Below are 23,466 nucleotides of genomic sequence, written 5' to 3' on the forward strand. Positions count from 1 at the left end.
ACCATACTCGCTGGCAATATTAAACAAAAAGAAAATGGCGGGTCGAGTGCCGTTAGAAAATGTTAGTGGAAAAGAAAAACAAAATGGACGCACGCGGTTCGGACGACGGCTCCGAATTTTTGAAATTACCAGATTGCTAAAAAAATGAACCTCCCGGGAGAAAGATAACGCTTAAAATTAACAAATGGGCGCTTCTTAGGGAAACAGCATGCAACAAAATGAAATCTACAACATACCCTTACCACGTGGTCCTGGTCCCAAGAAAAAAACAACGGACAACGAACGTGAGATAAATAATTACCCGTGTGGATAAAAAGAAACTGCCGGATTCTTCACGGGGACACAAAATATCTACTCGGGACGGTAGTGTAATTGGTTCGGATTTAACTTACAAATTTGAGAAACTTGGATCGCTCTTCGCAAGGTGTGTTCGTTTCGAAAAACTAAATAAAAGTGACCTACCCCCTTCGACCACCGCGCGAGAGCCCGCTTCAACCCCCGCTATATTTCCGCTCGCAGAGCCCTTAGTTCCTAGTCTAGCCGCTAGTACCTTCACATTTGGCGTGCTGTTGTGGCGATACCGGAAATTTAAATTTAAATTTTTAAACTGGGTCACTACAAGTTGATAGTTTACTTACTTTGGTTTGGATATCTAAATCAGTTGGGCGGAGTTTAGGTCGCATTAGAGGTCCTAAAATATTAATTAGATATCGGCTCAGAATTTTGGATAATCGAAACATATTTATGAACTGTGTTTCGCTTAAATCAAACGGATTTCTAGCGTTTCGCCTATTATTGAAAAGTTGCCGTTGTTCTAGTTCTTCTAAATTTTGGAGTACTATAAGGTTCATTAATTCTTCCATATCGATTTATAAAGTGAGAAAGTGACAGTATTTACATTCACACGTTATTGATGCGCTACTCGTTTCACTAGTGACATACCCGCTCGCTGTAAAACGATTAATTTTTAACGAATACGTTAATTAACGAAGAATGAAAAATTCGACATTTTCAGATTTCATTCGTCTTCGCTTAATAACGTATGAGTTTGTAAATAACGAGGAGTGAAAAATTGACCCCCAGATCGCTTAAAATCTTTAAAATTAGCTTGACGTTTCGTTTGACAAATTGTGACATTTATCAAAATCCGTTCACACATGAGAAAATTCTCAAATTCTGACAGTATCGAACAAAAATAGTAACTTTTAATTCTTAACAACAAATTTACAAATCAAAATGTTTGCTTTGGGTGTCGGTCTTGTGTTTTGAGTCTGTTTTTTGCTTGGAGTCAGCTCTGTGCCTGAAATCCTGGTAATCAAACGCACGTTTCTCTTCCTCTTCTGAATCTCCCATGAAGAGGCTGGTGGCGTCAGAAACGTTTCCTTTGAAATACACCATTGACCCCGTCGTATCTGTACTCGGCGATTGCCAGTCGCTTATGTTAGAACCTGCTTTCGAAGCAGCAGAAGCAGCACCAGGTCTGGAAGCTCTACTCGTGCTGCTCGTCATTTTCCTCATTCGATTTCGGCGGCGATTTCTAGAACGGCGTTGTTGCACCACATGCTGAAGGCACCTGGAAGATGATCCGGTAGCAACCTAAAGAAATGCAGAGTGAAGAAAAGAAAAAGGAAGACAAAATGGACAAAATGAAGAAAAAAAAGACTGATTGTTTACCAGTTCGCATGTCTCTTCTGCAAGCATCATCACATCGTACTCATCGACATCCTTCTCAGGAATAATTAACAGTTTAGTTATGACGTCAATCGCGAGGTTCATCAGGCTGCTCGTGGGGAGAATTAGTTTTTGAACCGTTCTGCGAACACCATCCAAAGTGTTAGGTTTAGAATTAAAAGTAGGTGAATTGTTGAACCTGGGAATACAACAAGGAGCTACGAACAGTTCTCTGGTATTAAAGTCTGCAGCCACACCGTCAATCAATATCACATCTTGGATCATTTCAGTCACCGCAAAAATTTTGTAGTTGGATAGGTTGGGCATAAAGGCTCGTTCTAGAGCGTACTTGATCTGGTCTTGGGAAAAAGCTTGATACGCCGGAACGGACATCAGAAGAGGTATCGCGATCTTGATGCTCACCTCTTTCCAAATTCTGCACTCGAGCCTGTCAACAAGTTGTATAATGCGTATTTCAAGAACGGGAAGTACTGACCCTATAATCGGATCGGAATTTAACTCCATGGCTCTTCTAATGACTCCGTTGCTCAAGACATACACCTGACTGTGTGCGTCCGCTGTGATGATAGAATTGTAGGGCCTCCCAGTCAGAGTACTCAATTCTCCAATGCAGTTCCCCGAAACTATGTAATCCACTACAGATTCTTCGTATTGGGTACAAGAGAGATAGTCAGCGATGGGCAAGCGGCCGTAGTCGTGCAGACTTTCAAGGACGTTCGTATCCGGAGTGTATTTTATCATGAAAAGTCCTTTGGAAAGTTATTATGAGGTTATGAGGTCGTGATTTGGGAAACCTGTGACTACGATGTAGATACCATCGGCGACGTTTCCCAAGCCGAAAACGACATCCCCTGGTTCAAACTTCTTCACGGTCACATTCTCAAAAAGAAAGTCGATCACGACTTCATCGTCAGCCATCCACGCCACCTCTTTGAAAATCACTTTAGGAGGACTCGGTTGTACCGCCGTTATCGAGTTGACCTTCTTGTACAACTCGGTCAGCGAAGCCATCAACTTCTCTTGTTCGTAAGTGTCGACCCAACCTGTGAATCGTTATTTTTCGTAACGCTGCCAAATGTACTAACCTGAAGATCTCAACTGATCTATCGCCTCTCTCATGCTGTTGAGTATCGTGCGGATGGCTTGAATAGTCTTGACAGTGATCGCAATCCAAGGCTTCTCTTTCTGGACCATTCCCAGTAGTTTTGTGACCGTCACTCGGTCCGTCTCGATCTTGTACTTCACCTCCTCTTTGATTTTCTTGTTGTCGATCATGTAAGGAAGCATTTCCAAGACTTCGGTCTCTCCTACTGCGTAACTCTTACCTAGTTCGTACGTAAATGCCATTTTTTTATCTATCAAAGAATCTAAGTATTTGATCAGTTTCGGATAAAAAACACGGAGGTAACGAAGGAATCTCACGAATCGCACGAGGCGCAAAACGTCCATGATTTGTCGGATGATGAGCATCGAGCCCACGTCTACGTTGTGATAGGGAGTTGTCAAGTCATGGATGTGGTAAATAGTGTCTAGTATTACCGCTATCATTGCAAAGAAGTCTACTATGTTCCATCCAGATCTGAAACGAACCGTCGAGCGAAAGTAACGGTTATAATCTTTGCTCACTTGAAATATTTGCGAAATCCGTCCGGCCAAATGTGCAGCCAAGAGTTGGCCAAAATCTTCATCACAAATTCCCCGATGTAATGGATGCAGAAAAATAAATCCGTCGCTACAATTACATAATGCAAAGAAATGTCGTGCGGTGGTTTTGCTGCATCGGGTTTGAAGGAAGGATGGTAGTACTGGTCGATTCCGACAAAAATCGCGTTTAAGATGGTCACGACGAAAAAGTAACGTTCAAAAGCATTGCTCTGGACAACGTGATAACAAAGTCGCCTCCAGTACTCCTGAGGTGGTCTGCCCAAAATTTTATGATCATGGGATAAAGTCTTGACACGCTTCCTGATAAAGCCGCTCAACCAACCCTTCAAAACGAATGAGTCGTCTTGTTTGGTGCACAGCCGGGGAAACAAACCTCTTCGTTGAATTTCTTCTGAAGGCCTTCGAGTGCGATTGTGGCTTCGTCTGTATCCATCGCCAGTTCGACCGCTTGACTTAAGATACGTATGGCTTCTTTGGACATCATTCCGTTCTCGTATTGTCTCGAATAGGACATCTTCTTCGCCTTGAGCACCCTCATCTTGGCCTCTCTGGAAGACAAGAACGATCGAGTCTAACAGCTTTTGAAAAGTTTCTAGTCCAAAACCTGGTCATTTCTTTCATCTCCTTGGCTGTCGGTTCTGGAGCTATCTCTTTTTTACAATCTGGACAATACGAAAACCGGTATCCCATGAAGAAACCGTCGTCGTCCTCCGCTTCTAAACCGATCTTGTATGGGTGCTTGATGGTAGTGGCGGCAATGACAGTTGCCCAATTCGTGTCGGCCAAGAACCTGTTTCGTGTCAGTCATTTTGCCCAAAAAGCTAACACTCACCTGTCCATCTTAAGTATTGCTATAGTTCTCTCTCGTTTGTTGAAAATATGTTTCATGCAGTTATTCATATTGACTTGCCTCGCCATGGAGATCTTCGTCAGCCCCATGAAATTTAGCACCGTTCGCAAGAAAGATCCATTAATTAGGAGCGCCAAGACGTAAACGCAGAAGTAATGACACATAAACTTTCTAGCCACCGGATGATTTTCGCTTCTCACATTAATTAAATGGACCCCGAGTATTAAACTGAAAGGACCCTTCAGTCCGGCACACACGCACACTATCATGTTCTTCAGGTTCATACCGTAGCCTAGTCTGCTCAAAATAGGCGAGAAGAGAAGGAAACACACGAAACGGATCAGGTAATACATCAAATAAGTGACCAAGATCAGTACGCCGTCTGTCCAATTCAGGAGAGGTATCGAATGTATTGCCATAAATATGGCCGCCCACAAAATGACAACTATATCCATGAGGACGCCAACCACTTTCCACATGTTTGTTAGGAACTTGTCGATGTCTTGAGGTAGTGACGTTCGTTCTAATCCCATCATGATCCCAACCATCAGGACCGACATCACTCCGTATCCGGAGATGTAAGCCTCCGAAATGGCGTACGTAAACAACGGAATCCCGAAGCACATCACTAGGATAGTAAGGCGATCTGTGGACATTTTTCGGAGCAGGATCTTGCCGATGTAACCGGCACCATAGCCCATGAGTAGACCTAACAAAGAAGCCCTTATTACCGTCGTAATCATTGACCTCCACAACTGAATGCCTTTAGAAGCAAGACCACAACTTCCTTTACTCACCCAGGCCTAATAAACGTAAAGCCAACAAACAGAACTGATGCCAATGGATCACCATTCCCACTATATATGAAAACATGAGCTTAGTGATGCCGAAAGCAAGAATAGTACTGATGAGGCCTTCGCCCTCTAAGAGGACGCCAAGATGGCGAGTCCGTGTCGACTGCTGCTTCAGCAAGTAGATCACAGGAGTGGGGTAGATGGGCGCGAGGTTTATCCCGAAAATTAAACCTATTAAAATGGCCCACGTCGGATCGATTATCAGTCTCATTGTCACCCCAAACACAGAAGCGCTGATGAATGACACTGAAAGAGATCGTTCTTGCAATGTTTTCGCTTAAGAGAACACAACGGTACCGGGTATGGCCATAACCAGGATTTGCGGAAGAGTTTTTAAGAAAATGTGAATGTCCAGACAGAATGAAATGCTGAAAGTTGTAATTGGAAGATAAACGTACACCATGTCGTCTGCAGATACGAGCATGTAGTCGGTGGCTTTCTCAAGGATATTGCAGTATAAACAAGATATCCCCCAAATTACTCCAAGAAAAGAGATCAACACAGCAGAAGGAAGTTGCACACTGTATTTCTGGAAAATTTCGAATTTCATGTCGTTTAAAAATAGGAATTATTGCTTTACTTACCGTAAGGACACTTCGTATAACACAAGATATCACAATACCACTGAAAATGATCATCAGCCCCATGTAGGGGGGAAAATGTTGACCATAATCTGTTAGAGTGTCGGTATCGTTACCGCAATTTATCTCCTGGATCAAGATTAAAATTGTCAACAACTTGAACGTACACATTTTTACAATTCTAAGTATATGATGTAGTGATTTCACTTCTCCAGATGTAAAAGTGTAGATTAAATAAATTTTGTTTTTCTTTTTCTAAGATCACTACAATCTTTTAATAATAATGTCAAGTCAAATATTTGATGTAAATGAAATCTAATTCTGTTTTGAAGAATCAAATTTTAGCTCAATTTCTGACGTTAAGAGACGTCACATTTTTCATAACTGTCAAGTAAGACAGTAATGTAAAGTAGTTACGTAAAGAGTTTACATAATTGGTCATGTTTTAAAGCATGCATACAATTAACTGAATAATTAATTAATGATGATAAGTCAAGGTACATTATTTTAAGATTTATAAACGTTTGAAACGAAATTATTACAAACACAATTCGTAAATTTGTAGATGTAGATGCTTTCAGTGTTTTTAAGATCTGAAATTATGCTAGCAGAACCTTTTCGTTGATGGTTCGCACCAGTCTTTAAACTTCTTATAGACTACAGCGTATCTTATTCTAGACTCTTCCGGGATTAAACTACCGATAGCAGCATTGGCGGATTCTTGAATATCGGAGGGTACTTCCATATCGCTGTTTGAAGACATTTTTGAGAATTAAGTACTGATGACTTCTTGTACAAATTCGATATTTGTTTATTTTAGTGCAATCTTAAGCCTGGATTATAGTGAACATAACAGAACCGTAGCCGGATCCGCTTTCCGTACCGTAAAGTTAAACTCTGTGCCAGGCAATGAAAGCTATTATAGTGACCGCAGACCGTGCCGCATCGTATTGTTACCGTACGAAATTTCGCCAACTTTTTGAACGCAACAGAACCGTAGCCGCATCCGCTTTCCGTACCGTAAAGTTAAACTCTGTGCCAGGCAATGAAAGCTATTATAGTGACCGCAGACCGTGCCGCATCGTATTGTTACCGTACGAAATTTCGCCAACTTTTTGAACGCAACAGAACCGTAGCCGCATCCGCTTTCCGTACCGTAAAGTTAAACTCTGTGCCAGGCAATGAAAGCTATTATAGTGGCCGCAGACCGTGCCGCATCGTATTGTTACCGTATGAAAGTTCGCCAACATTTATCTTATATGGGACGGGTACCTACGAAAATGGCCTTGAGCTGTAACAAATAGCCAATCAGAATGCAGAATGTGAGAGTGGAGTGGCAGTGCCTATGGCATATAATGAGTAATCTGTCCTATGGTGCCGACAGCACAGCCCACAGCCCGACAGTTGTTAAAGAAACAAAGGGTAAACTGTTTGACATCGGAAATTCCCGTCAAAATTTCTAACCTAGTAACCAGTAACCTATTAGTTATTTATTTAACGAGTTCGTGTGTAATTTTGGCTTTTTTTGGCATGAGTGGACCAGTTTAAAACTCGAGTGAAACGATAGTTTTAAAGGTCCACGAGTTCGTGTGTAATTTTGGCTTTTTTTGGCATGAGTGGACCAGTTTAAAACTCGAGTGAAACGAGAGTTTTAAAGGTCCACGAGTGCCATAAAAAGCCAAAATTACACAAGAACGAGTTTAATACAACGTTTTTTTGTTCGACGAGCCCCTTAAAGGTTCCATATCGCTAAAAATCTTTAAAATTAGCTTGACGTTTCGTTTTGACAAGTTGTCAAATTTATCAAAATCCGTTCACACAGAAGAAAATTCTCAAATTCTGAGAGTGTCGAACAAAAATAGTAGTTTATTTAATGAGTTCGCGCGTAAATTGGGCCTTTTTTGGCACGAGTTAACCACGAGTGCCAAAAAAAGGCCCAATTTACACACGAACGAGTTGAATACAACGTTTTTTGGTTCGACGAGCCTCTTAAAAGCTCCAAATCGCTTAAAATCTTTAAAATTAGCTTGACGTTTCGTTTTGACAAGTTGTGACATTTATCAAAATCCATTCACAAAGGAGAAAATTCTCAAATTCTGACAGTGTTGAACCAAAAAATAATTTTATTGCCACGAGGTATATTTGTGGCTATAACAAATAACTAAAAAAGCAGGTTACTTTAATTTAACATGAGTCGTGGTAAAATTGTGGCAATATTGTTAGAATCTCTTATCTTATATTATTTACGTTTTTTTTTAACTTTTATAGAACAACCAAACCTGGGCACATTGATTAATCTAGTTGCGCTCGTTCCGAAATCTTGCCTTCTCTCAAAATAAAATCTTACTTTTCTCACTTATATCACTAAACTAAACTATATTTTGTACCTAATTTAGAATTTGTCATACTCTCGTGTCAAAAATGGATTACTCCCTAGGATTTAGGGATCCAATCAGCTTTAATTAGGTTTTCATTTCCACAATGAAAAGATGTTGTTTCTCCACAGTTGGGTTAAAATCAGAAACGTTTTTTGTTGAAGGGATGGCTTTATAATATAATAATTTGTTATGGCCCTTTTCTCTCGCGCCAATAGAACCACCACAGTTCGTTTGAACTTTCCATTTTAAACTTTTTACAAAATGCACTTAAATAATTTTGCAATTTATTTGACAATGTCTATTTAAACAAATGAATAGTTTGAAAAATCAAAAAAATAATAGATATCAACCGGGCAATATGAAAATAACTAGTGATTTAACCAACCTAACAACTGCAATTTTGATTTTGACAGTCCAAATGTTTTTTGAATGGACTTTATGCGAGAACAGGCATGGGACGAAATAGGAAGGACCCTATCTACTGAATATAACATTTTAGTGGGAACGCCTCATCAGCAACAATGACATACGGCAATTCTATATCTGTTCCTGGAAGTTTTTCACTTCCCAACATTTTTATTTGCTTTGCTAAATCTGTCAAATATTTACTGGTATTAAATAGGTATTACATAAATTATTATTAGTATTACTTTATGTCTTCTGGGATCTCTCTGGCTTCTCAACAAAATACGAATTGGAATAGCATAACCTACAATATTTAACATGAAATCTGTCAATACCTTAGGGGTACGGCAACGTTACGGGTCACTATAACTAGCAACGTATTTTTGCGGGGACGTTGCGATTGCGGGGAAGGGCACGGTTCGGGATACGGAAGCGTTCCGGTCACTATAATCTAAGCTTTATTCCTACAGCAACGATAGCCACAAGCCCATCGAAAAAAAAAACACATTTGAATCTTAAATAAGTTTTAATTGGTAAAATTGATAATTGGGTGCCATATTAGTTCTAACACCAAAATCAAGCACATTTTTTTTAATTCTGTCGTCGGCGTCACGAATTTTGTTCAGTTTTAGAGTAAGAAGTTGACCAGTCATTAATTGTTTCATATAAACGTCGCGACTCTTTTGTACTTTTTTAATCCATCTATAAATTTCCAAATAAATGGATGATCTACGCCTAATTGTTTGAAGACGACGATGCGCGGCTTCCGTATGATTATTTGTGCTATCTTCTGCAATTAGGGTGCGTTCGTAGACATTCCATTTATTGGAAACAAATTATGTTCAAAGAAAAAGTAAATAGCCCTTATCCGTATTCGAAAAAAACATGATTTTGAACATTTACAAACATGTCTTTGATGAACATGCGGAATTTAAGGTTGGAGATACGGTTAAACTAAAGAAGAGCGGATGTGGGAATTGGATGTGCGTATTGAAGTGACTGTGGAACCACTGGTTATACACCTTGGAGAGTCTGATGACGATTCGAATTAACAGAAAGAACTCGAAGACGAGAGTTGATTTTTTAAATCCATAATGTCGTTAATTATTGTTTCTATCACGGCCTCCTAGATTCATAAGAGACTCGTCTCTTATCCAGCCTGTCGCATTCGATAAAGGTCTGTTTTTGAAAATTCCCCGTATAGTATGTCCATCTAAATAAATTGTCAATTTGAAAAACTAAGTGCAGTCGAAACATTAAAAAATGCCACAAACAAAGAAAAAATGTTATATTAGTTGTTCTGGGATTTGAACCCATTTGGTTCGCCCCCATGGTTATTGTTATGCTCTTACGAGTGAGGTCACTGTTTTGCCCATAATGCACCTTGCAGTCGAATCGCGCAGTACCTTCTCGTGGCGAGATCCGCGCCCGCCATTCTTCAGTCACTTAACACCTACCGTGCAAATCGGTTGACTCACACGTGGGTGGCACACACCTTTGTCCAACATTCTTTCACTCTGCATAATCTCACTTCAGCAAGCTCATCTAGGCCCATATTCACCAACGCCAGTTAAAGTTAACTGTAGGTTAAAATATACGAAAACATTGTTGTAACAATAGGTAACTAAGGTAACGAAACATTTTAACCTTCAATTAACTTTAACTGGCGTTGGTGAATATGGGCCCTACTGTTCTAACCATGTTAATCTTATCATTCACCTTTCGTTAAACCAAGAAGTGTATTTAGTTTCGTTGTTCTTATGTGTTCAAGCGAGTAAACGCCATTTAAGTTAAACTGACCGTTGCATTAATGATCCCACGCGCGCCACTTACCTACACCTAACATCCATGGATCCAATACAGTACAAATGGCCCTAAAGCCGCCGTTTCCCCAAAACATTAGTTCACGACTTAAAGTTAACATTTCTTATCATAATCTACCCAATGATATCACTTTAAATGCGGCATGGAAGATAGGACTGAGAGATCACACTGGTAATATTATGAGTACCCCAGAATATGCAAGTAGTAAAATTTTACCAAGATTCCAAAATTTAAGGACCAATGTAAATATTTCAGTCACCTTGCAAGATAGTTCTCTGGAAAAACTAGAAAAATTGTCTTCTTTTACTTATTCGCCAAGTACCAATTTTCAAATTGAGACGGCGGCAACAGCTTTTTTATGTGGCTACTTAGGTAATTATGAAAATAACGGAGCCAATCCATGGATGTGATTATTGCTTGTCACATTTACAAGATTCAAATTCGAAAAAGAAAATCCATTTACTGGAATTAATTTATTACTAAGATAGAGGAAGGCAATGATCAATTTGTGGGTCTAGTATAGTTTGGGAATGACAAATTGGAATTTTAGCTTCTTCACTGGCAATGGGTTTTGGGTAGGTTAAACATTATAGATTATAGACAATAATGAAGATTTACTACTATGAGCAGTTCATTCCAGGAGGGACAAACAATCTGCATTTTGCCGATATTCGGCATCCCTTTTTAGTAACTAGCAGGTAGATAAACTTACCACTATTGTAAATATTCATTATTATAATCTATCCTAAACCCATTGCAAGTGAAGAAGCTAAAATTCCAATTTCTCCTTCGCAAACTATACAATTTACAATAATTTCAATAATAGTAGAAATTCTACCAAGCATTCGAAAGGAAAATATAAATTTTGTTTTGGAGAATATCTTGGCCTCATATCTTTCGAGAAATCCACTAATTCATTGTCCTGTTCGTGGTAAAATGTGAGTGAGACACTTATTTAAAAATTAGAACTTCTTGTCATTGTAAATTTTTGTAACTTGCACTCACAGACAAATAGAAAAAAATTTAAAAAAAAGAAAATTGTTGAGATTAAATTTACCGTTCATAAAACATGTTTTTGATTTGAGACTTTGAAAAAGTGTCAGATGTATGTGTGCCTTAAAACTATGTTGAAAACAAGTCTATAAAACAATAATTTCCTGCAAGGCAGGCAACCAGTACAACACATAAGCCCCGTATTGTGGCGCACCTATAAAACAAAAATAATGGTTAGAACTACGAATGCGGAAGGCCGGATAAGAGACGAGTCTCTTATGAATCTAGGAGGCCGTGGTTTCTATTTACTAACTTACTGTTTTTTTATTCATTAATTCTAGATTAAACACATTATTAAACACGTTTTCTCATTTTAATTAATAGTGTACAGGGTGCGTCCTAAAAAACGTCGCAAGCCATATCTCCGTTATTTATGGCTTGCTTTAAATAAAACAAAAACTGGAATAAATCACTTTTTTTGTTTGACACTGTCAGAATTTGAGAATTTTTCCTATGTGAACGGATTTTGATATCTAAATGTCACAACTTGTCAAAACGAAACGTCAAGCTAATTTTAAAGGTTTTAAGCGATTTGGAGCCTTTAAGGGGCTCGTCGAACAAAAAAACGTTGTATTCAACTCGTTCGTGTGTAAATTGGGCCTTTTTTTGGCACTCGTGGGCCTTTAAAACGCTCGTTTCACTCGCGTTTTAAAATGGCCCAATTTACACACAAACTCTTCAAATAAACTACTATTATCCAACTCATAATAGTTATTGAACCATAATTTATATCATTTGAAACTAGTAAAGTGCCCTATAACTCACTAGTGATTTATAATTATAACCCACTAGTAAGTTAAGGTCATAAGTCACTATCAATAAACAATAAAAAAGTTCTAAAAGAAGACAAATGTTTGCTTTAAAAAGTCTATTATTCATAAATACAAATAGTAACACTTAATTTATCAACTCGAATTAAAATTAATATTAAAATTAAAAGAAAAAGATTTAGGAGTATTACTTTGTGGACTGACTAAATTGAAGCTTTCATTTGCTGTTATTCCAGATGTTGCGTTACAAACTGCATTTAAACTCTTGACACCAGTGGGCTCTGACACTGCCAGTCCTCCTTGAATTTTCCTTGCTGTCTTAATTTTCTCATTTACCGAATCTTAAATGTATCCTTCGGCCACCGTGTTCGGGTTTATTGGTTTTAGTATCTGGTATCGCAACACATAGATAGGATCCCTTGTCTTCATCGTCATTAATTTTCATGTTGGTTAGCTCTTGACATCGGCAGGCCCCAAAAATTCCCATCAGTAGTGCAGTCTAAGATATTCAAAATTAGCACCTTGAAAATTATGTTTGTGTGATAATTTATTTTCTGTCAATTTGACAGTGGGGGTATCACCAAAAGTCAATTGATTCATAAAATGTTTGTTATTTAATAAGTTGCATTTCTAAAACTTGATTACCTTTGTCATTAAATGTTCGCTGTTTGATGCGTTTAGTAAAAATTCCTCGATGTGCTCTTTCTCCAGCACCTTGGCCTTTTTTGATTTATATGTTCTAGATTGTCTTTTCAGGTAAGCTTTCATTTTTTTTCATATTTTGATATGTCCAGATTGTTGTGTACTTTCACCGTTGTTTTCAACATGGAATACTCGTCCACATCGACGAGCTGGCACATTTTTTCTGGAGGCTGAGGAAATATGCCAATACATACAATACATCCTCGTTGATACCAGACACTCCTCTTTCTTGTTTCCATGCGTTGAAATTCTGCAGTTCCTTTTCGTAGACGTCTTTTGATTTGATCGGCAACAAGTTTAAGCAGGCAATTTTGGCTTCTGCCTGAATTTCCAAAGGCACAAACACAGTTTCTTCCATTTCGATTTTTTCTTTCGTGTAACTATTTACAACAAAATTAATAATTTTCTATCGCAACATGAATCTTGGCCTTCTCATAAAATGATTTGATTTTCGAATTATGAGCAGCATCAATTCAATTAATTTGTTAACAGAAATAGTTAAAGTGATTCGTTGGATAAAATTATGTATGGAACTCGTGTGTTCTCGGTCATAAGTCACTCGTAAAAATAAAGCGTGCTTGTGGCTTACCAAGGCGATCTTCATTTACCAGGCCATGACACTGACCAAAGACAGTGTGCTATGGAATGGCCTACCACAGTCTGGCAACATTGCTTCACCAACATTTGGTGAAAAAATTCGAAATCCACTAAACCTGTCATTGAATTTACATTTGTCAAATATGAGTGATCTAATTTTGCGACAGTTTAAAAATGCATTATCGCATTGTAATATACAGTTTAAATCCACCTTGGGGACAGAAAAATAACGGTGCTCATAACTGATAATATTTCAGATGTCCTGCTGTGTTCCGGGCTATTGAAACTGTTTGGTTATAAACTAACGCGAGGTGGGCATTTCCAACTTAAATATAACAATTTTGTTCTCCCCATTGCCTGAATCCCACCCCATTTCTTGTAATTTGCTTCCCAGTCTCATCTCAATATTCCTTTTTAAAGCCAAAAAGATTTTCCCAAGTGATTGTGGGGGTCATTACTAATTTTGATTATTTCTTCCCAAAATGTAATTTCTTTGTAATTAGAAGTTATTGGCACCGCGTTTGGTAGAAGTCGCTTTATTTTGTCCCCATTTATATCTGTTCCCCTAAAATGTTTAGCACAAGCATGGCTGCTTTTGCGATTTCTTCACTTTTCGATTTTGCAAATATCTTTCCAAATTGGGTTCGTTTCCTCATTTAATGGAAACTTAAATACAGGTACCTACGTAATTTGAAGAAGACGCATAATTTGAGTTGCAATTTGGTACGCAACACTTAAAAGGCGCTTTTAATTCAGTTTGACGAATTTGACCAAGGACTTGTCAAAATTTATTTTAAATGTCAAATTGGTTTCAAAATTTTAGGAACATCGTAGGTCATGGAATGGCCTACCAGAGAATGTGGCAACGCAGCCAGTGTCGTGGCCTGTAACTTTAGACCGCCTTGGGCTTACCCGTTTTTTCTCGTGACTTATTTCCCTTAGAACACACTTGTACCATAAATAACTATAAAAGCACTATAAGCACAACATAGACAAATTTTTTTTTTTAAGTAATTCAAGGAGAGATGATAATCAACTTTGTTTTTTCAAATAGCTTGGTATATTTTTTATTCCGATTTTGAAAGAGATAATTTTTCTGAATCCAACGATATGCCACATGTTAGAATGCGCTTATTAGTAACCGAGAAAATAATAGTTATTTATGTATTAAGGGCATAATCAGGAGATTATGACACGAGGGAATGTTTAAAGCCCGAGGAACGAGGGCTTTTAAATTCCCGAGGGCCATAATCGTCAATTATGCCCGTGGTACATACAACGTTTTATTCTATTTTTGTATTAACAACTTTTGTTTTTTTGTTGATTGAATTAAATAAAACCTTCATTTCTTCATTACTGAATTCTCTCAAAGCCGGGCCGGTGACAATTTTGGCTCCCAAACGTGGGGCTCCCGAGTGTTTTTTCTGGATAGAAAAAAGAACCGACTACCCTGAGATACCGGACATATCATCATGGTCGAGACTCGCTCTCAACAGGAACAGGACCTGATAGCCTGGGCTTCGACCCTCACCAAGAAGGATGTCGATGCTCTCACGGCCTTCATGGAACAATTCCTCGTCACCACACCAGCGGAGACGCTCCAGCTCCCAGAATTTTCCGGCCTCGACCACGAGGACCCTCAAAATTTCCTGGAACTTTGCGAAAAAGGGCTCGCCACAACCAACCCCGCGTTGTGGCGGGACAAAATCGCAACGCGCCTCCGAGGTTCAGCAGCCGAATACTTGAAGAGGGCCGTAGTGAACAAGTACGGAGGCCCCGAGATCGTGATCGAACTCCACGCGCAGTACTACGGAACCAGGCAAGCCGTCGGTGAGTCAACCGACAGCTTTCTTTCAAGGAAAAGACGTATCGCAAAACGAATCTTCCCCAACATCACGGAGGAGAAGTTCATTGCCACGTGCCGTTTCCTGGTAATCGATCCAAGTCGTCTGTAAGAACCACCGCAACCACGCCACCCCGCTGACGTGGTGCCACACGTGCCGTTCGCCGGTGGGCCAAACCAGGGCCACCATCAGCGACCACAACACCCACCAGATCCAGTCCCAGAACGAGCCCAAGGACCAGCTGATCGCCAAGCTCCAGGTGGAGCTTACCTTGACGAAAAAGATGCTGCCAGTGATATGACAGCTGACGACGCAGCAGAGGAATTCCCTCCTCAAAAGACTGGATACCTGTACCACTCTCAAGAACCCATCGAGGACCGAGACCCAGACCTTCATACTGTTCGAGACGACGAACAAGCTGGCCAAGTTGACATCGAACCCATCGGCGACCGAGAATCTTATCAACGTGCACAACCTCCACTCGAGCATGAACATGGAGAAATGACAACTGCAGCACCGCCACCAGAAGATGCACCTGCAGTTTCAGCTGAACGAACTGGTAAGAAACTCGACGATGATCTTCAACTTCCAGCCGCTGAAACGACCGCTGAGAAACACCCGCCACAGCAAGGGAAACTCGCACTTTCGGCCGCTCTCCCATCAGAACCAGGTCCCGTTCCGGGCCAACTCCCGAAAGTCGTTGCTGTGATCTCGACGCGACTTCACCGATCAGACCGTCAACAGCAGTTACGACCACCACACCCACAACACGATCCAACACCTCGACGGTGTCAACCACGACTCTCATCAACACCCGGTGCACAACACGCGCAATAAAAGCCACCACGAGAACAACCTCCTGATGCAGAACGTCGACATCAGCGCCGACTGCCGCTGCCACAACAGGACTCAGCTCTTCAACAACGTCAACCACGACCCGCAGGACTTGGTGCTCATCACAACCAAAAACACCAAGTCCAGCCTCAACTGTGGCGTTCGCCGCAACCACAACATGATAGAGCCCTTCGAATACGTCAACGACCACCCCCAGAACACCAGGTCTTCCGCATCGGCTATCTATCTGGTGGAGACCGAGGACGGACGATCGAAGCCATTACGTCGACCGCCTGAGGCCGGATAATAACCACCAACCACCAACAACCCCTTCTGGAGGAGGGTAAACCTTCAGTGGCGCCCAACAGACAAAAAAAAAACTGTAGACAGTGCGGTTGTGAAGATTTCCAGGGTGGAGAGTGCGCGTCCCTCCCCAAAAAACAATTACCGCAACCTAGCTGTCTATTTTTATTAATAGAGAGATGGCGACCAACATTAGGTGTCTAGCGTCTTTGCGGGTAGGGGCGATTGTTACCAGTAAGCGAGACGCTAAGGCACCGATCAAGTAGCACGCGGTCGCTGTCAAGTTGACTTTACTTTTTCTAATTTTGGTATTAACAACTTTTGTTTTTTTTGTTGATTGAATTAAATAAAACAAAAGTTGTTAATACAAAATTAGAAAAAGTAAAGTCAACTTGACTTGACGCTTACTGGTAACAATTTTATAATTACCAAAAGATTCAAACAAATATTTAGTATTCCTAATAATTGTCTTTCAACCAAATCATTATCATCCTTTGAGAATCTTTTGCTTTTTTCGTATAGAGCTTTCAATGTAGCAGAGAAATCTGATAAGTCGTTGAATAAGCATATAAAAGAAAATCTTTCTAATTTTGAAGTACCTCAAATACGAACTGGTTCTAAGATACGTACAAATTTATCATTAGCTAAGAAAGTAGAAGCAAAAGTAGCCGATTTTGATATCAGAGGAGCTGTTAAATTATTGTCCTCGGATGACTCATTAGCTTCATTCAACGAAGATGTTGCTGAAGAACTTAAAAAAAAAACATCCTTCACCATCTCGCGAACTTTTTTTCCCAGACCCTTTCAAACCAGGAGACATTAGTTTAATAGTCAATGAGCAAAACGTTCGAGAAGCTATCAATTCATTTCCTGCCGGTTCTTCACCAGGTTTAGATGGCATGAGACCACAATACTTGAAAGATATCATATCTTTGTCAGCGGGTGAAGCAGGTCAGCAGGCACTAAGAGCTTTAACCAAACTGTGCAATTTTTTATTATCTGGGCAACTTCCTTCAGAAATCTGCCATTTATTGTATGGCGCGTCTTTATGTGCCCTTAACAAAAAAGATGGAGGAATTAGACCGATCGCTATCGGAAACTGTTTGCGAAGATTGACCTCAAAGCTAGCCTGTTTTCAAAGTCGAAATATTGTAAATTCGTATTTATCTCCACACCAACTTGGAGTTGCAACTAAACTAGGATGCGAAGCAGCAATTCATACCACACGAACCTTTGTTAATAACGATCAAAACCGTGGCAAAGTTCTTCTTAAATTAGATTTCAAAAATGCCTTTAACTCAGTCGAACGGGATTGTATTCTGAAAGAAGTCCAATGTCATACCCCACTTCTGTACCCTTATCTTTATCAATGCTATAGAAATCCTTCAACTTTATTTTTCGGTAATCATTTAATTTCTTCTTCTGTTGGAGCTCAGCAAGGAGATCCCTGCGGTCCCATGATTTTTAGTCTTGCCATTCAACCAATTATTTTATCTTTGGATTCTCAAATGAATATATGGTATTTAGATGATGGAACCTTAGCTGATTACCCAGAAGTAGTTTTATCCGACTTTAAGAAAGTTATAAATTTATCTCAGGAAATTGGCCTTGAATTAAACTTTAACAAATGCGAGATCTTTTGCTGTTCTGGAGACACAGATTTAAAAGTCATAAAGGAATTTCAAAATTTAGCACCAGGCATTAAAATCTGTGACCGAGAAAGTTTATCTCTTTTAGGCTCTCCAATCTTTGACCAAGGTTTCAAAAAGACCGTCGAAAAAACTATAATTACAGTTGAAAATCTTTTAAACAAAACTGAACTCCTTAACAGACACGTGGCTTATACTTTAATCAAAAACTGTCTTTTCATACCAAAATTTAATTTTTTATTAAGAACAACTCCATTTTGGAAATTTTCTAATTATGTTAATTCAATTGATTCTTCTTTAAAGTCTTGTTTAGAGAGAATACTTAATTTACGTTTAACTGATTTACAATGGCGTCAGTCCACTTTACCGATTAGATTTGGTGGTCTGGGAATTCGTCGCATTTCCGATATTTGCCTCCCTGCTTTCCTATCTTCAATTAATGGGGTTAAAAAGCTTGTTTCTTTATTACTAAACTCAAAGGATAATGAGCTTAATATTCACCATTATGATGAAGCTTTAGCAGCCTGGGGTGTAGCAAATGAGAACGAAATACCAACAATTCCACAATTTCAGAAGAATTGGGATAATATTAATATCAAAGGAATAATTGCCAATGACTTAATCTTTAATTCACCTAGAGACTTGGCTCGTTTTAAAGCTTTGCAATGCAGAGAATCAGGATCTTGGTTACATGCAATACCTTCTCCTAATATTGGTACTCTTTTAGATAACACTTCCTTCCAAGTTTGTATTGGTTTAAGATTGGGTTGTAATCTTTGTACACCTCATATTTGCAAATGCAATGCGAAAGTTGACGAAATTGGCACCCACGGTCTAAGTTGTTTCAAAAGCAGTGGTAGATTTTCAAGACACACTGAAATTAATTCCATTATCAATCGGTCTTTAACTTCAATTCATGTGAATTCAACTTTAGAACCAAACGGACTGTCTCGGGATGACGGAAAACGCCCAGATGGGATGACTTTAGTACCGTGGATTAAAGGTCAACCTTTGGTTTGGGACGTTACTGTTGTAGATACACTTGCAGACAGTTACGTATTGAAATCATCTGAAGTCTCAGGTTTTGCCGCTGAAATGGCTTGCAAACGCAAACATAGCAAATATAGTTCAATCATTTCGTCAAACTACGTGTTTAAAGGTTTAGCATTTGAAACCTTAGGCCCTTGGTGCAAAGAAGCCATCGATTTCATTAATGTCATCGGAAACCGACTTATCGCGGAATCAGGCGATTCAAAATCAAAGAAATTCCTTTTCGAGAGGATTTCCCTTGCCATTCAACGTGGAAACGCTGCAAGCATTCGAGGCACTTTTCCAGATTCCGCAATATTATCGGAAATTTTTGTATTATAAAACAAAAATGTTTATGTAATTATGTTATACTTAATATAATATTTTGCCATTTGTAATTTAGTATTCCTTAAAGGAAATCAACTAAAAGTTGTATCCATGCAAATTTAGTTAGCTATTTTGATGTTGTTATGGTTACTGTGTATATAATGTATGATTTTATTTAATCAAATAATGTTTGATACCATTGTTTGAATAATTAAACCAACCGTTGCTTGGCAAATTTTTGACAAATCCGGGCCATAAAGGCCAATTTATGCCCTCATTTGGGGGCGTATAAAGACGATTATTGACCAAAATAGAATATAGCTATTTATGCACCAAGGGCGTTACAACGATGATTACGCCCGGAGAACGATGAATCCAGCACGAGGGCTTTAGCCCGAGAGATGGATATCGTTCGATGGGCGTAATCATTCGGTGACGTCTTGGTGCATACAAGATTTTATTTTTCACTATGTGTTCTTTAAAAAAAAAAACTGGCATCTTTGCAATTATGAATTGATGAGGCCGTTATGAATTCATTACGCCCGCTTATTCTTATTACGCCCTATATTATTCCCCGGTTGTTATGGACATGTTTACGTATTTAGTATCCTAGGAGTTATCATGCAATTATACTAAAGTGAAAAATAAAATAAATAAAATAGCATTATAAAGGAGAATTTTATAAATATTTAGGTATTAATCAATCAAATCATATTCAACACTCAATTGTAAAAGAAAATTTAGAAAAGCAATTTTATTTAAGAATTAAATCTATTTTAAAATCAAAATTAAACGGTAATAATTTAATGAAAGCAGTTAATACATATGCTGTTCCATTACTGACCTATTCTTTCGGTGTTATAAAATGGTCCAAAACTAATTTACAGAACATAAACATTAAAACTAGAGTTCTTTTTACAAAATTTAGTAAACACCATCCTAAATCTGCTATTGAAAGATTTAATTTACCACGCGAAAACGGTGGTAGGGGTTTTTCAAATCTAGAAATACTGCTAAAAAATCAAATTGCTTCACTAAAAAATTATTTCCTCAATAGAGCTCGTGATAACACCTTTTTCAATGCTTTGGTTTCAGCCGATAAAGGCTACACACCTTTAAATTTAAGTGATAATATAATTTCAGACATTGTTAAGCCAAATATACCTGACACAATAGCAAATATAAAACAGAAGTCTTTACATGGGAGATACTTTAAAGAACTGGAACAACCAGAAGTTAATATTCAGGCCTCTCATGCATGGCTTAAGAAATCAAATATTCACCCTGAGACGGAGGGTTTTATATTTGCAATACAAGATCGTGTTATAAATACAAGAAATTATAAAAAACACATATGCGGTTTACAATCGATAATTGATAAATGTAGGATTTGCGGAACTGAAGGGGAAGCAATTGAACACATTATTTCTTCTTGCACCGTTTTGGCTCAAAGCGAATATAACACATTATAGTTATACACCAGAAAGTTGTTTGGAAAATGACAGTTACAAGTTATATTTTGATAGAACAATTTTAACTGACATTCATATTAAACATAACAGACCAGACATTATAATTTTAAATAAACAACAAAAGCAAGCATATCTTTTAGATATAGCTGTTCCAAATTCACATAATATAACACAGACATATAACACAAAAATTAATAAATATTTAGAGCTGTCCGTTGCTATGAGAAATCTTTGGTGTTTAGAAAAAATTTCGATTTTACGACTTGTAATTTCAGCAACGGGAATAGTACCGCAATCTCTTTTTAAAAATTTAAAAATTCTGGATTTAGATAACACATTGGTAGTTGAAATTCAAAAAGGTATATTATTATACTCATGTCACATCGTGAGGAAGTTCCTTAACATTGACACAGAACATAATACACAACAAAGTCTAAATGCGGAGGCAAGACGCCGGTAATTATGTTGATAAGCACTGCACTATTACTTGATAGTAATATCCGTAATAGTGTATGTACTCCGGCAAAATTGCCGTGCCGCCGGGTGGAGGTGAAATGCGAAGTAAAATTTGAAAAAAGAACACATTCAATTCATTTATTCAAAAATTAAAGTAATTAACACTTAATAAAGTATTAAAATCTAAATTGAAAATTCCTCTGCCTCTCTAATTAAAAGCATTATTAAAAATGTTTTCCTCGAAAAAAGTCACGTTACTATGGAAAACAATCCTAAAGGCAATATTTATTACACGTTCTGTCATATTATTTTTTGTTTCTGTTCTTCAGAAAGTATTGTTATTGCGTTTAGGATTGTTTTCCATAGTATATCTGATTTTTTTCGAAGAAAAACTTTCCAATTTAAATGCATTTTAACATGCGGCATATCGTTGGATTCAGAAAAATAATCACTTTCAAAATGGGTATAAAAAAATATACCAAGCTTTTTAAGAAAACAAAGTTGATTATCATCTCACCTTGAATTACTTTTTGAAAAAAAAATAAGTCTATGTTGTGCTTATAGTGCTTTTAAAGTGATTTATTCCAGTTTTTGTTTTATTTAAATCAAGCCATAAATAACGGAGATATGGCTTGCGGCGTTTTTTAGGGCGCACCTGTATGTTATGACTTATGAGGAGCAAAAATGGAGTTTTATGTGCTGCGGCTGGTAGTTTCGCTGCCGAACGCAGTGAGGCAGACAAACCAGCCAAAGCACATAAAACCATTTTTGCTCCGAATAACATACACTATTTTTTCTTCAAACCTTCATAACAAATGATTTAAGAAATGTTAAGAAACCAGGTAGGAGATTGGGTAGACTGATATAGTATTTTACAGTAGAAGTCCGTTAGGATAGCCTTTACTGCCGAGCCAGAGATTTTGTGAGACGAGCTCGCAGAGCGAGTCGAATAATACTGGCGAGGCTGTAAAGGCCCTAACGGACGTGTATTGTACAATAGTTTTTGTAATATCTCTACGATTCGTTCACAATTATCTTTTTGAAATACATTTTTTTCGACGCCATCAAAAAAACGAATGATTAATAAGTATGCGAAGGACGTCGTCATGTCAACCGTTGTTTGTGAAAAAAAATTGTTTCAATGTTGTTTGTCAGATTTGTTCAACGCTTAACTTTCCGTTGAAAATAAATGAATGAAATCAATAAAAAATCGCAATCAAGATATGCCCGATGTCCGGAAGTGAGGTATCGTTATTGCCTGCAAAATCGCGCTTGTGTTAGTTTTAAAATTGTGAAGCATCATCTTCGATCTTGTCTACATTTGCTGCTGTTTGTCAGATTTGTTCAAACTTAACTTTCCGTTGAAAATAAACGACTGAAATCAATAAAAAACCGCGATCAAGATATTCCCGATGTCCGGATGGCCGCAGAGCAAGTGAGTTCATCGTTATTCCCCGGAAAATCGCGCTTGTGTTGGTGTTAAAATTCTGAAGCATAATCTTCGATCTCGTCTACATCTGCTAGTGACATACGGATTTCGATTAATTCAAGGTGTGTCCCATAACATTAAACATTAATTATTGTACCAATTGTAAAAAAGTTTTAAAATAAAGTTTAGATCTACGTTGCTATAGTTATTTAGTCATTCATAACGGCCGCTCCCTCTCATAACGGACACCCTTAACGGACTCCGGCCGTTATGAGGTTGTTTACATGGTGACAAACAATCCGGAAAGCCACCTTTAACAACTAGGTATTACAAAAAATTAATATAGCTCGTTTTGCAGAGCGTTACTATGACTAGTATAAACAACTCTGTGAGCAAAATCCGAAATAATTATCCGTCTGTCAACCCGTTTTAATTTGGATAGATTTTGTAAGTACGTTTTGCAGTAATGTACAAGTTCCTTGAATAAACCTTATTTATTCACTTCAGCTTTCAATATCTCACATTCAGCACGAATTCGTTACAATTTGAGGTAGGAATAGTTTACTTCACAGCCGCTCCTCAGCGGAGATAATAACTTCACGGACGCTGGTCAGTTCGTTAGATGCCATTACAATGAAGTGACACTTTAGCATTATCAATGCAGCAGTATAAGGTCATAATTTACGGACGTTTGAAGAAAAAAATTATTATCAAGTGTCAAAACCTTCTCAGACTGACGGAGATTTTGACAA

At 38.3% G+C, this 23,466-nt stretch overlaps 1 protein-coding gene and 1 long non-coding RNA gene across 2 annotated transcripts; both read right to left on the minus strand.

The window, feature by feature from the left end:
- Positions 1 to 1,185: 1,185 nt before the first annotated feature.
- On the minus strand, positions 1,186 to 5,911 carry LOC138123512 (sperm-specific sodium:proton exchanger-like). The gene is made up of 13 exons (XM_069038270.1): positions 5,646 to 5,911; positions 5,359 to 5,590; positions 5,005 to 5,307; positions 4,190 to 4,916; positions 3,962 to 4,147; positions 3,731 to 3,905; positions 3,319 to 3,680; positions 2,778 to 3,271; positions 2,487 to 2,735; positions 2,168 to 2,441; positions 1,871 to 2,119; positions 1,675 to 1,813; positions 1,186 to 1,596 (listed from the first exon to the last, which is right to left on the minus strand). Exons 1-13 carry the CDS (start codon positions 5,811 to 5,813, stop codon positions 1,225 to 1,227), a joined length of 3,930 nt encoding a protein of 1,309 aa, XP_068894371.1. The 5' UTR covers positions 5,814 to 5,911; the 3' UTR covers positions 1,186 to 1,224.
- A 6,238-nt stretch (positions 5,912 to 12,149) lies between these two features.
- On the minus strand, positions 12,150 to 13,358 carry LOC138123528 (uncharacterized). Its single transcript, XR_011156845.1, has 2 exons — positions 12,718 to 13,358; positions 12,150 to 12,571 (listed from the first exon to the last, which is right to left on the minus strand). It is a non-coding gene; the product is annotated as an uncharacterized lncRNA (long non-coding RNA).
- Positions 13,359 to 23,466: the final 10,108 nt, after the last annotated feature.

The sequence above is a fragment of the Tenebrio molitor genome, chromosome 2 (assembly GCF_963966145.1).
Source record: "Tenebrio molitor chromosome 2, icTenMoli1.1, whole genome shotgun sequence".
NCBI classification, from domain to species: Eukaryota; Metazoa; Arthropoda; class Insecta; order Coleoptera; family Tenebrionidae; genus Tenebrio; species Tenebrio molitor.

What these genes read in the sequence shown, in the direction of transcription:
- LOC138123512 (XM_069038270.1), bottom strand. Translation starts at nt 5,813, where the DNA reads ATGTGTACGTTCAAGTTGTTGACAATTTTAATCTTGATCCAGGAGATA. An exon ending in TTATACGAAGTGTCCTTACG is followed by an intron (nt 5,591 to 5,645) that starts GTAAGTAAAGCA and finishes GAAATTTTCCAG; the next exon opens with AAATACAGTGTGCAACTTCC. An exon ending in GAGATGAAAGAAATGACCAG is followed by an intron (nt 3,906 to 3,961) that starts GTTTTGGACTAG and finishes CTTGTCTTCCAG; the next exon opens with AGAGGCCAAGATGAGGGTGC.